This window comes from Gobius niger, assembly GCF_951799975.1.
Source record: "Gobius niger genome assembly, chromosome: 2".
NCBI lineage: Eukaryota > Metazoa > Chordata > Actinopteri > Gobiiformes > Gobiidae > Gobius > Gobius niger.
Window position 1 is genome coordinate 27631884 of NC_136853.1, and position 13078 is coordinate 27644961.

At 42.5% G+C, this 13078-nt stretch overlaps 1 protein-coding gene across 2 annotated transcripts; it reads right to left on the reverse strand.

Moving 5' to 3' along the window:
• Positions 1–654: 654 nt before the first annotated feature.
• Positions 655–12823, reverse strand: dennd1a (DENN/MADD domain containing 1A). Of its 2 annotated transcripts, XM_079582056.1 has the most exons (23): positions 12675–12823; positions 12001–12065; positions 8843–8886; positions 8711–8760; positions 8523–8642; positions 8350–8419; positions 7653–7733; positions 7493–7546; positions 6370–6480; positions 6172–6272; positions 6025–6070; positions 5831–5932; positions 5610–5735; positions 4770–4871; positions 4618–4705; positions 4498–4538; positions 4299–4370; positions 4154–4210; positions 3317–3469; positions 3168–3235; positions 2455–2592; positions 2055–2301; positions 655–1849 (listed from the first exon to the last, which is right to left on the reverse strand). In XM_079582056.1, exons 1-23 carry the CDS (start codon positions 12689–12691, stop codon positions 869–871), a joined length of 2934 nt encoding a protein of 977 aa, XP_079438182.1. In that variant the 5' UTR covers positions 12692–12823; the 3' UTR covers positions 655–868. The 2 variants fall into 2 exon arrangements, with proteins under 2 accessions (XP_079438182.1, XP_079438183.1); XM_079582057.1 differs by lacking the exon at positions 2455–2592.
• Positions 12824–13078: the final 255 nt, after the last annotated feature.

A 13078-nucleotide genomic window follows, 5' to 3' on the forward strand; every position in this document is an offset into this window, starting at 1 on the left:
TTATTTTTAATGAACTTAAAGAGCAACTAAAGGCCAAACCAACTCTTTTCTGCTGTGCATATCGGTTGATTTTATTTTTATTGAGTAGTATCTGCTGTTCTCACTTAATTTTTTGTAATTTTAAGGTGCCTACACACCTAACGCAGATCCCGCGGCAGGTGTGGTTGATTACTGTGTATTGTCAATGTGAAATGCGCGTCAGCTGTGGAAGAGTGGCCTGACCAGTGTCTGCGCACGTCAGCTGTTCAGAGTGAGCGGGTGTGAGGAGCAAGTGGAGTCAGGACCAAGCGACCGAATAGAAGCAGCAGCGCGATTCGTCCGGTTAGGTGTGAACATAATAGTAAATGAGTATATTTTGCATTTCTAAAGCCATGTCTACTGCCCCCTCTTGGCTAAAAAGTATATTGGAATTGGAATTTTCTTTTGGTGAAAGTTTCTGTAAAATAGAACTCCCCGTCATGAGCACACGGTGATCTGATAAGTGAATCCCTCCCTGATCACGCTCTGCGTGAAGGAGGAAGGTGCATGTGTCATTAGCACTTAGCGCCCCGTGGAGATGTCAGCCACTAGGCCGTGCAGTATGCGGATTTCCTGTGTTTCTCGTAGCACTGCGGCCACTCGGCGACCCCTAAAATACTTGTTCAATTTCTATATTTTATATATCAAGTTTCAAAGTGCTCCACATAACTCCGCTTTCTGAAACATGCTGTAATTTGTGCTGATGTTTCAAAAATTCATGTTTAAATAAAATGATATACAGTACTTGGATTTTAGGTATTTTCCTCTGAACAAGTTGAAGGCACTCTACACATATTAGGTGCAGAGGAACAATCTGGTTGTGTGGCCACGCTGGGTGCATTCAGTTAAGTCAGTCAAAAGTCTCCCACTTCCTCCGTAGGTCGTCTACCTTCATTTTTGCAGGAGCGGATGGTTGGCCCAGAGTGAGCAAGTCCCCAAAAGGGTCCTGACTCTTTTGGCTGTCTTCCTCCGTTTGAAGCGGTTTAGTGAGTCTGCTCTGTAGAGGGTCAGTCATAGAGTCTTGCAGACTGGACAGAGAGTGGTTACTGGCTGAGGACGGTGGCAGGGGGGAGGCCCACTGCATGAGTCCATAACTAGGGGACACAGTTGAGCCGCCTGGTGAAGGCAGTCTGTACAGACCAGGCAGTGTCTGAGGGGTGTGAAGGTGAGGACCCAGAGGCCTGTAGACTGCACTAAAGGGGTTCCCACTTGTTACAGGGGAGTAGTGCATTTGAGGAGGCGTTTGTGGGAGAGATGAGGCAAATGGATTGAGTGAGATTTGAGGTTGCACTGGAAAAGGAGGCAGCCCAGTTGGGAATGGCTTGGGAGGGAGTACTGGTTTACTTGATGAGAGGGTGCTATTTTCTGCCTTGTCCTTCACTGATAAACTGCTGAGTGGGTCCAAAAGACTGATCAGATCTAAGCTGTCCCCTGTAGGCCTGGAGGGCTTCAGGAAGTCCACATCTGAGGTCCTGCTCAGGGCTTGTCTGAACTCCTGACCTCCAGATGTAGTCCTTCCCTCTGCTGGTTTGGGCCTGACTGGGGGGGCCAACCCTGTTCCCATCTCCGGAGTCTTCCTGCCCTGTGGTCGGGGGACAGTGATGTTACAGGTGTTTGTGAAGTCTGGGATGTCCTGCTCCAGTGAGAGAATTTCACGACTCGGAGAGGGAGCTTCAGGAAGCTGAACAGAAGGGGGTCGGTCACAAGAGGGAGGGACAAAAATGGGCAAAGTAGCATCATCTTGCCCCAAACTCCAGAGCTTGTTGTACGGGTTGGACAGTTTTAGTCCAGGTAGCGTCCGCGAGTGTTCCCCAATGCTCAGGTCCATACGCTGTGAAACATTGACACAGATTTAGTTATTGACAAACTATAACGTTGGGGTATTATTCCTTCTGCAGGTATTTGCTATTCATCTCAAACCCAACTCCATCTGGATCATTATTGTACACTTTGTTGGTTTAAAACCCCCCCTCCTCCTCCACTATGCCTAGTGTAGGTGGAAAAATCCAAACTAAATTACCATTAGATTCACCAACCTGATAGGTAAACTTTGTTTGTGCGTCTTCAGCTTCTTTGGGCGTCCTCAAATCTTCCAGACTTTTAGCCAGAGTAATAGGTTGGCAGTCGGGCTCATCTTGGCACCCAAAAATATCCCCAAGCAGGTTTACATTGGAGAACTTTTCACTAACGGGACTTGAAGGAGCAGTGTGCCGCTCCGTACCAAGTCCCGTATCGTCACCTTCTAATAACTCCACTTCCTTTAGAGAGCGATATGGTTGAGCTCTGAAAAGAACAGTTTTCGAATTAGTGATCATAACACAAACAGATTATACAGGGCCAAAATGTTGGCTCACACTGCATGCTTAGTCATAAATTATTTAGTTACAAAGGAGATGAGTCACTACTCAAGCACAGGCTAATCAAAGAAATGCGTACAAGGGAGACCACTCAAAGGGGGTGGAGAAGAGAAAGCTGTCGGGAAAACCAGACACTGGGTCCTCCTCATAATGGAGCTCATCTCCAGACGAATCCTCCGACAGAAAGACAGTGTAATGGCGAGTGGGACGCAGAGAGCTACAGTAAGCAGAAAGACAACAGCACATTGAGAGCTGCACACATCCAGACAGAAAGAGGTGGAGGATACTACAGTTATGATTGCATTTAACTACTGTAGATTAACAGGGTTACTGCATTAGAAAAGTAAGTAAAGAAGAGTAAGAAGAGTAAAACCAGATTAGCAGATCTACCATCAACTGTGGTCTTAAAATGTGGAAAATGCAAAGCTAACTTGCAAAGCTTGAAAGTCACAATATTTTACAAAAATAAAGCTGTAAAAGGAGGTAGATTAACTGTTAAGAACAGCTGATTTAAAGCATTTATTTTCAAGCTAACATTTCACGTGCATCCAAAAGTCAATTGGTTAAGGCTGAATGGCAGAATGACATATGGCAGAACATTGTTCTGTTCTCAGCCTGGTGGGTTCAATTTATTGAATGTTCACCCTGAAGCTTTCATCCTAAACTGCCCTGCCAAATAGAAACTTAGGGTAAAAAAAACAAATGAAAGTCCAGGTAGGTTGAATTATCAAACTTTTTACAGAAACGCATAAATGTATGTTGTTTAGTATATTAAAAGTAGAGTGAGCTTACAGTGGGTCTACACTGGTCTCCAGACTCACATTACTGCTCGGCCTTTTCAACATCATTGGAGGTCGTGTCTGTGGAAAGATTCATTGGAAATACATAATATGGTTGTCCTTATACCCTCATTACATCCACGTCTCACTCATTTGTGTCACCTGCCCAAAGTGCATAGTGATTGGTCTGCGGTCATCCCAGGTGTGCAGGGGCCCCTCCCTTCTGAGAGCTCGAGCAGTGGATGGAAATTCAGAGCTGCTGTTATTGTCGATGACAACTGAGCCAGTAGTAGAAAAGCCGTTCTCCGTCTGTTCCTACAAAGGCGAAAGGTGGAGATTGACAGGGGTAATAGTAATAATTAATGATGGGTATCACTAAGGATTGATCGATACTGCTACTTTTATTGATACTCCTTATCGATCCGGTACTTTAACGGTACTCTTATCGGTAATTTAAAATGAAAAAAAAATAGAGGTTACATTATAGTAGCCTAACTAGCCTATAGGCCTATATTTATTTTTTATAACACTTTTTATTAAATATTTACTCTAGGCACAGCGCGGGGATGGTCTGACTGACACCGTGCGTTCTCGTGCGGGTAGCGGGGATGAACGGATCCGATGCAGCAAATGCATCCATGAGAGCAGAGAGCGCCTTTTTTCGGGTGTAAAAATAATACATCGAACTTGTATTGTGCACTTTTGGACACTCAAATACGCTTGGAGAAGAAATTTATGCGAAAGCAAGTGTGAACAGGGGGTTTTGAGTGATGATTTGAGGTTTTGTGGTGCGTTTCAGAAGGTGGGGGCAGCGATGGCGAAGGCTCGGTCCCCCAAGGTTCGGCAATAAGTGATTAGTGCGATTAGTGATTTGTTAAAGGTGTTGAATGTTTTGTCTATTCGTGTTTCCCGTGTTTTTCAGTGTGACCCTGTTTGCCAAAGCATACACTGAAATGATCCGACATAATGCATAATGTCAAACAGAGCTGGATTTCATACCTTCTGCTTGAGTCGGCTCTTCACCTCCTTGATACCCATCTTAGCGTGGTCTTTAGCCTTTAGCCAAAATAAACCAGAAGAATAATTAGAATTTTCAACACACAAACAAAGTTAATAATCAAATCAAAGACGAAAACGTTCATACAAATTTATAGACAGTTTTCATTGCTGGATTGGCTTTGGTCCTCACTGTGTTAATGATTGCACCGCCACCTTTCTGTAAAAACAATATTATAGAACGATAAGGATTGAAAACTAGCATATTAAATTAAGCTTTTTCAAAATTGTTCATAGTTGTGTGCTCCTAAAACATGGGTGGGCAAACTAAAACTTCACCGCTTTACCTTAACAGTAAACAACCATTGGTGGTAGGTCTTATCACTTCCTGTATAAATACAACACACAAATATGAATACAAACATGAACATGCTGAAGAAATAAAACGTCTTTATGCACCAACGCACCAGCATATTCTCCCATGTTGATCTCTTCTTCAAAAATGTCATTAAACCCTTCTCCTGAATTCAACAGGTCCAAACGGCCGTCTATAAACTGCATACACAAATAAAAATTAAAAAGCAAAAGCTTATGTTTTGATTTCAGACTGATTTCTTACCTGTTTGAAGAGCTGTAACTGAATTGCGTTCTGGAGAAACTGCCTCATTGCACTCGATCGATGGTTGATAAATGTTTCTTCATTAAATGTGATAGGCTCCCCCTGAAAACAATCAAGTTTGAAACACATAGATACAGCTAGGGATGCACCGATCCGATACTGAAAAAAATACGAAATTGGGTATCGGCTACAAATATCCGTTACTGAACCGATACCAGTTTTGGCTTTCACTGCCTTAAAACACTACTTCCACCAACTAAATCTAAGAGAATATGGTCATGCCGTATATCATTTTGAAGCTAAGAACCTGTAGAATTTAGTCGCAGAGTTTTCACCTCCACAAATGTATTTTTGATCGTCGCACAAAATGCCACATCTAGCAACAACATGCTAAAGCTAGCAGTAGCATGCTATTGCTAGCTGCAACTAATCGAGGCTGGGACAGAAACTATGATAGAAATACCTTAAGTAGTCTAATAAAATAAACCGTCCACTGCTGGTGGCCAAGTGTTTGTATTTCAGTTTATGAAATGCTGATAAAGAATAACTGATAAGATATTTGTAATGCACAAGTTGTCCAGAGATCCTTGCTAAATGTTTTTCCATTAGCTTATTAATAGATATACCGGTAATTGATAATTGATCTGGCTTTATTGATCTTAAAATGGACATAAGAGGACCATTCACTTTTTACACACTTTTAAGAAAGTCTATTGGTGTCAGTTAATATCGGATATCGGCAGATACTCAAACCTCCAGTATCGGTATCGGAAGCAAAAATGCTGGATTGGTGCATCTCGAGCTACAGTGCATTGAAACTGCTGTGGAGCGCTCACTGACCGGGTCAATTTGAAGGGCATTTCTGTAGCTGCCAAAGAGGGCGGCTTGACTCTTCAGGAAGGCGCGGGCCACACCATCCCCAGTTGTTGTCGACACCTTTCTCAATCGGCTTTTCAGAGAGGAAACCTAGAAGAAAACTTTACCATCATCAAATGCTGATGTTGCTGGGTAAAGTAACGCTGTTGTCCACGAATACACTGACTGAAAGATATTGCCCTCACCACATCATTAGGGAGGCTTTGGAGGTCTTCATAAGGGGATTCCAGAGTGTTTGAGTCTACATTAAGGAGGACCACATCATCCAAAGACATCGCCCGAACTTTCTACAAGAAGCAAACATAAAATATTAAAATGTATTAAGACTCATAATTAGACAATGTTAAATACATTAGGAAACTTGACAGACAAAACCTACCTCCATTAAGCTGGAATGCACTCCAATGAGGTAAGGCATTGGGGCACTAATAGACCAATAGAGAAACAATTAAACAAAAAAGGATTATTTTTTTCCCAAACCAACAGAGAGGACAAAAGTGCAGGTGTATACTCAGGGTGCACGTACCAGCAGTAGTCTAATAGATGTTGAGGCAGGACAGGAATGTAAACATGTTGCCAGTGCATTGGATACAACATGGCTGCAGAACCATGGATGCATGCAGTTAACTGTAGAACAATTGAGTAGCAACAGATTGGACAACCTCACAAACAAACACAGTAATTTATTAAAAATATATGAAATATATTTGATGAAAATACTTACAGTGCTTAGTTTGCTACAACAGATAAGGATTCGGCGTTCATAAAGCATGCTAGCATACAGATGGAGCATGTTATTGACATCTACTGCTACAAAATACTCTGTTAGATTCCTCTGCAAGATGAAAAGAAAAGTGAGAGTCATTTAAATTCTTTCTTGATTTTGGTCTATTTAAAAGGTATCATAAAAATAACTAGCCAATAGTATATTTGTTGCACATTTACATTGACAATACTGCATAATAATAAATATAGCCGCAAATCATGAATGATTATCAGCCCTCGTTGACCGCTCTGCCCAAAACAAGGGGGGGGGCTATTGTCTACCTCAGTCTTAGAATACAGTATCATTGCTACTGATACATCCAGTACTTGGTTTCAGTAGCTCTCACTAGCATTGCCAGTGTCCTCTACTGCCCCCCCGTAATGGAAATGTGTCACGTGATCATAACTGACAAAAGTAAGCTATAACTTATGTTGCCCGGGATTGGTTAAGATGATGTCACATGTGCAGAATCAGACTGACTTCAATTGTCAGTGTATCATTGTGCAGAAACAGCAGAAAACTCTGGCAGGGGACGGACATGGTGCCTCTGATACACTCAATTGCGTAGCAGAAATAGTTGCAATTACGCCATGGAAAATGCAGAAAAAATATATAAATTATGGAAAGAGGGTTGAGGGCTGGTCAAAATAGCTCCGGGCCGCAGATTGCCCAGCTCTGCCTTAGGAGGAGATAGATTTTGTATAAAAAAGAAAATAAATTATGGATTCCCACTTGAGATGGACATGGAGTAATGATTTCACTATTCTGACTTTTCCCACATTGTCTGTTTCAAAAATCATGAATTAATTGAATGATTATTCATTCTTCTCTTCTCTTCTGGAAGGGGCCCCATAAGCACCATGTAAACTGCTTGTCTGAGGGGGGTGAGCCATCACCCAAAATTAGAGCTCACAGTTTTCAATTTTTTTTTCACTGTTACTTGGGTATCAGTGAATGTTTGTGACATGAATTCTTGTAATATTGGGCTCCAGATGTGATTTTAATTTGCTACTGGGTGTCCCTAGTTTGGGCCCAATAATAAGTAATAGTAATAATAAAATTACATGAAAATTGGACTCACATTTTCTGGTATACTGGGAAGTTCTCTTATGTCAGGCACAGTGAAGAAGGAATGCTAACAGATCCAAAAAAAATTCAATTTAATGAATATTGCATCAGGGAGAAAAACACACAGAGAAGATCACAGAGCCTACTGTATTTATTGTCTATATAATTCTCACCATGCCCAGATGAACGGGAACTCCAGGCTCAGGGATAGGGAGCGTATGTAGTGAAACCAGGAGCTCTTGTAAAGGGCTTTCCTGAAACATTCAAATTGAAGAATCATAAGCCTTTCACATACAAGCACATTAAGACTTAGGTGGCTTCTGCAAGAAAAACTGCTTGTTTGTACACTGGCTCACTCACTTTTCCCCATCCGGAGGAAATACTACCCTCGCCCAATACTACCCGGGACCGTGCGTCTCTCTCATTGAAAGTGCGCTCTTCCTAAAACCCTGCGCACTCCACCACCCATCGCTTTTCTCTGTATTGTCAACGCGCACAGTAGATCTGTGATATATAGTGACTGTGAAGAAATTGGCTAAATTCACTGGTTAGTCTGGAGTTGTTTATTAAAGCGTCATCTCCTTCCGCTTTTCTCCTTCCATCTGCAGCTAAAGCAGACGTTCCTCATGTGTTCATATGCAAAATAAATACCAAAGTACCACAGGACTTTTGGACAGGTACTGTATGTACACTTTAGAGCAGGAGAGTAGCCGTCTACAGCAGTCACAGATAAACAGTGTGCACTGTTTTGCACCGTTTATAAAAGGCTATACAGACTCTCAGCCTTCATGTACATTTTGGGGATATATCACTTCTATATCCAGCAAACAAAATGGTAACAGATCAGTGTATAGCACCCTCATCTCTTACCTGACCTTTGATAGTGTAATCTGCAATTATGTTAAGTAACTTGTAGAACACCTCAAACCAAGGCAGGTAGCTGAAAATACACAGAGATTACATGATACTGTTTGTGCATCCACCAATGGATCATGATACGATGAAATATTTTGCCTTGTTTTTGACAATGCAGACACACCAACCTGAGAATGCAGTAGCAGGTGTGAGCGCCTGAGGAGAGGCGACAAAAACCAAATCTCTGTTTGCTCTCAATATCAGTCAACACAAAGGTGAAGTTCTGGCCAACTTGGTTGACTGTTAGACTGCAAGATGAAAAGACTTGGGGTTTAGACTGCACAATGTATGCACACCTGGGTGACATAAGACATACCTGTCCATGTTAAAAGGGAAGCAGAACTTGGGAACAGTCTGAAGAGTTTCCTGTGAAAATATATTTTTATACAAGTGATGTAAGTGAAGAAAAAACATGTTATACACTTTTATAAATAGAATGTCATTATACCTTGTCCGTGTAATCTACAGGAAACTTTCTTTGGACTACTGGTTCTGTCAGATATATAAGACAGGAAATCAAAAAATAATTCAATGTACACATTAGCAGAATTTTACTTATTTAAACTGGGCATCATTGGTTGTTGTTGCATGTATGTATGTAATTATATAGGGATGCAACGATTCTCAATATTCCTCTTTTACTCATCCAACCATCCAACCATTTTCCTCTGCTTTACCCGGGGCCAGGTCACGAAGGCAGCAGTCTGAGCAGAGATGCCCAGACTTCCAGATCACCTCCTCCAGCTGTTCTGGGGGGACTCTGAGGCGACAGGTTGTCATTGAATCAATTAAATGAGAATAGGTTCTCAACTGACTTACCTGGTAAAATAAAGAATTAAAAATAAATAAATAAATAAATAAAGACACCAGGCCAGCTCAGAGACATAGTCCCTCGAGCATGTCCTGGGTATTCCACAAGGCCTCCCCCCAATAGGACATGCCTGGAACACCTCCTGAGGGAGCCGACCAGCTCCTTTCGACATGAAGGGTGCGCCCAGCCACCCTGCGAAGGAAACTAATTTCGGCAGCCTGTATCCGCGATCTCGTCCTTTCGGTCATTACCCAGAGCTCATGACCACTTGAAGCAAGGACTCTCCACCGACCTGGAGAGGCGTAGCCACCTTTTTCCTGTGGAGAACCATGGCCTCGGATTTGGAGGTGCTCGACTGCAAACTGCCCCAGAGTACGCTGATGGTCCTGATTTGATTAAGCCAACAGAACAATATCGTCTGCAAACAGCAGAGATGAGATCCTGAGGCTCCCATACCGGACACCCTCCGGCCCCTCGCTGCGCCTAGAAATTCTGTCCATAAAGGCAATGAACAGAACTAGTGACAATGGGCAGCCCTGGTGGAGACCAACACGCACTGGAACAGGTCCTCTTCGATTCAATATGCTAATATGTTCGATCTGATCTAAGAAATAGTGTATTATATTGTATTAGCAGCCCACTAATACTATTTTAAGCTGTTTTCCCTGCACACTCTCACTGAGACACACAGCCTCCTCCAAGCAGAACTGTGAGAAACTCCTCATCCCCCTGTGTGATCTGCCTGGAAGGTGGGGGGAGCCTCACGTGTGCATTAGCCAGCTGTTGTTTGTAGCATTCGCTGCTAACAGACGCCGCGACACTGCCATTTCAGAGTATTGTTGCCGGCTATTGCTTCACCTCCGATAAACAATCACTTGTGCTGTTGGAACATTTGTTGTTAAAGTGCTAAAGTCTGAGGTTGCGAATGACGAATTTTTTTACTTATAGTAGAACCTATTAGGATATGCAGATAGTGCAATTCAGCTTTGAGGAATTTTTGCTCGTCAATAAAATCATGTTTAAAAACAAACAAACTTGCATTTCTTTTAAAGGGCATTAAATGTATCGAATATAATCAAAATCGTGACCATCCTATCGAAATAGGTACAAAAAATAATAATTTAAAAGTGAATCGTTACATCCCAGTCAGGTCCATAAACATTGGGACATCGCCTCAATTCATGTTTTGGGCTCAATAAACCACCACAATGTATTTTAAATGAAACTGCAGACTTTCAGCTTTAATTTGAGGCTATATGAATCCAAATCAGATGAACGGTGTAGGAATTACAAGTGTCTTTATTTGAGCTTCCCACTTTTAAAGGGAGCAAAAGTAATGGGACAAAGTGACAATTATAAATGTAACTTATTCCTTTTTAATATTTGGTTGCAAATCCTTTGCAGTCAATTACAGCCTGAAGTCTAGAAGGCACAGACATCACCAGACACTGGGTTTCATCCCTGGTGATGCTCTGCCAGGCCTCCACTGCAAATGTATTCAGTTCCTGCTTGTTCTCGGGGCATTTTCCCTTCAGTTTTGTCTTCAGCAAGTGAAACGCTGCCCAGTTGGATGATTAATGTGAGGCGATTGACTTGGCCGTTGAATAACACTTTTTTCTCCTTAAAAAGCTCTTTGGTGGCTTTGGCAGCAGCTTCGGGTCCTTGTCCATCTGCACTGTGAAGCGGCGTCCAAGCATTTGGCTGAATATGAGCTCATAATATTGCCCGAAACACTTCCTAATTCATCCTGTTGCTTTTGTCAAATCACATCAACAACAAATACAAGGGAACCAGTTCCATTGGCCCAAACAAGCCCATGCCATGATGCTGCACCACCATGTTTCACTGATGAGGTGGTATGCTTTTAATCATGGGCAGTTCCGCTATTTCTCTATACTTTTCCCTTTCCATCACTCTCTTACAAGTTGATCTTTGTCTCATCTGTCCTAGGAGGTTGTTTCAGAACTGCAAAGGCTTTTTTTCAATGTTTTATTTATTTTTGGAAAACTCTAGCCTCTTGTTTTTGAGGCTCACCAGTGGTTTACATCTTGTGGTTAATCATCTGTATTCTCTCTGGTGAAGTCCAACCAGGATGTCCATCCATCCATCCATCCATTTTCTTCCGCTTTATCCAGGGCCGGGTCGCGGGTCAGCAGAGATGCCCAAACTTCCCGATCCACACACACCTCCTCCAGCTGTTCTGGGGGGACCCCGAGGCGACACCAGGCCAGCTCGGAGACATAGTTCCACCAGCGTGTCCTGGGTCTTCCACGAGGCCTCTTCCCACTAGGACATGCCTGGAACACCTCCCGCGGGAGGCGACCAGGAGGCATCTGAAACAGATGCCCGAGCCACCTCAGCTGGCTCCTTTCGACGTGAAGGAGCAGCGACTCTACTCCGAGCTCCTCCCGGGTAACTGAGCTCCTCACCCGATCTCGGAGGGTGCGCCCAGCCACCCTGCGAAGGAAACTCATTTCGGCCGCCTGTATTCGCGATCTTGTCCTTTCGGTCAACCAGGATGTCAATACTCTCAAATTAAAGCTGAAAGTCTGCAGTTTAAGCACATCTGTATTTTTTCATTTGAAATCTATTGTGGTGTTTCTTTTCCTTTTATTGTAGATTCTCACTAATGGCATTCATGAATGAACTGTACACATATGGAACAATGTTTGAAACAGAAAAGGTTGAAAGAGATTCTTCTAGATAGATAGATAGATAGATAGATAGATAGATAGATAGATAGATAGATAGATAGATAGATAGATAGATAGATAGATAGATAGATAGACACTTACTTGAGCCTGGTGTTCCAGGATAGGATACCTCAAAATAAATCTCAAAAGTGCACTCTGGGTTTTCCCTAAAAGAAATGAACGTCATAAATTACAAAAACACACAATCACAAACATCGATCTCTTTTCAATAACACTTTAAAAATAATAAATACATTTTCTTCTCGTATTACAGCCTGCCCGTCTTGTATTTTAAAAGGAGATTATTATCTTACTAACGCAAACAGTCTCATACAGAAGGGAGCGAACATGAACCCGCCGGGCCGCCTCCCTGCAGGCTTCAGCAGCTCACTGGATAACCATTAGCTGAGGATCATAGAAGCACACGCCTATGTGTCATATTCCAACCTCTGGACCAGATCTACTTTTGTCTTGTGCTGCATCCGGTGAAATGGGGAATCTAGTACAACGGCTGAACCAGCGCAATCGTTACAACCTCGTCTGATGAACAGCACACATGTTAATAGTTCACATAATATCACACCAACTCAACAATACAACGTGCAATAAATGCAATATGTTTGTTGAATTGTGGGCATAAGCAGAAGCAGAAAACCCTAATGTTTTTAGCTGCTGTCGCAACAAGTCTGGGCCCCGTTTTCATAATGACTCACGAAAACAAAGCTAGCCATGCGCTGCCCATCCCATCATAAACATATTCATTCACACATTCTTACTTGATTCTGGACCCCATCCTTAAGTGTCGCCCAGCTGTCGCTGGTAGCAGCCTATTGTGCGCAGCCGCGCCTGTCTGTGGATGTGTGTTTTTCTGGAGCTAACCAACTTGACACATAGCGGTGCACATCGCCATGGTCCGCACGCGTATCACGCTGTCTGCCGCAAAGAACTGTGGGAATTGTAGTATCTCAGACAAAACATAAGCCGCTGTTGTTTGCTTCTCAATGGTTTAATAAACTACAACACCCGTAAGCCATTATATGTGTTCGTGTTTTTTGTGATGCAGAGGTCGATAAACTTGAATTATCAAGACCAAAAAAAAGACCATATGATCTGTTAGATATTAGGACTCTTTCATCAAGCGCTGAAAATAATTGTTTTTAATTGAAAAAGTTTTTCCATC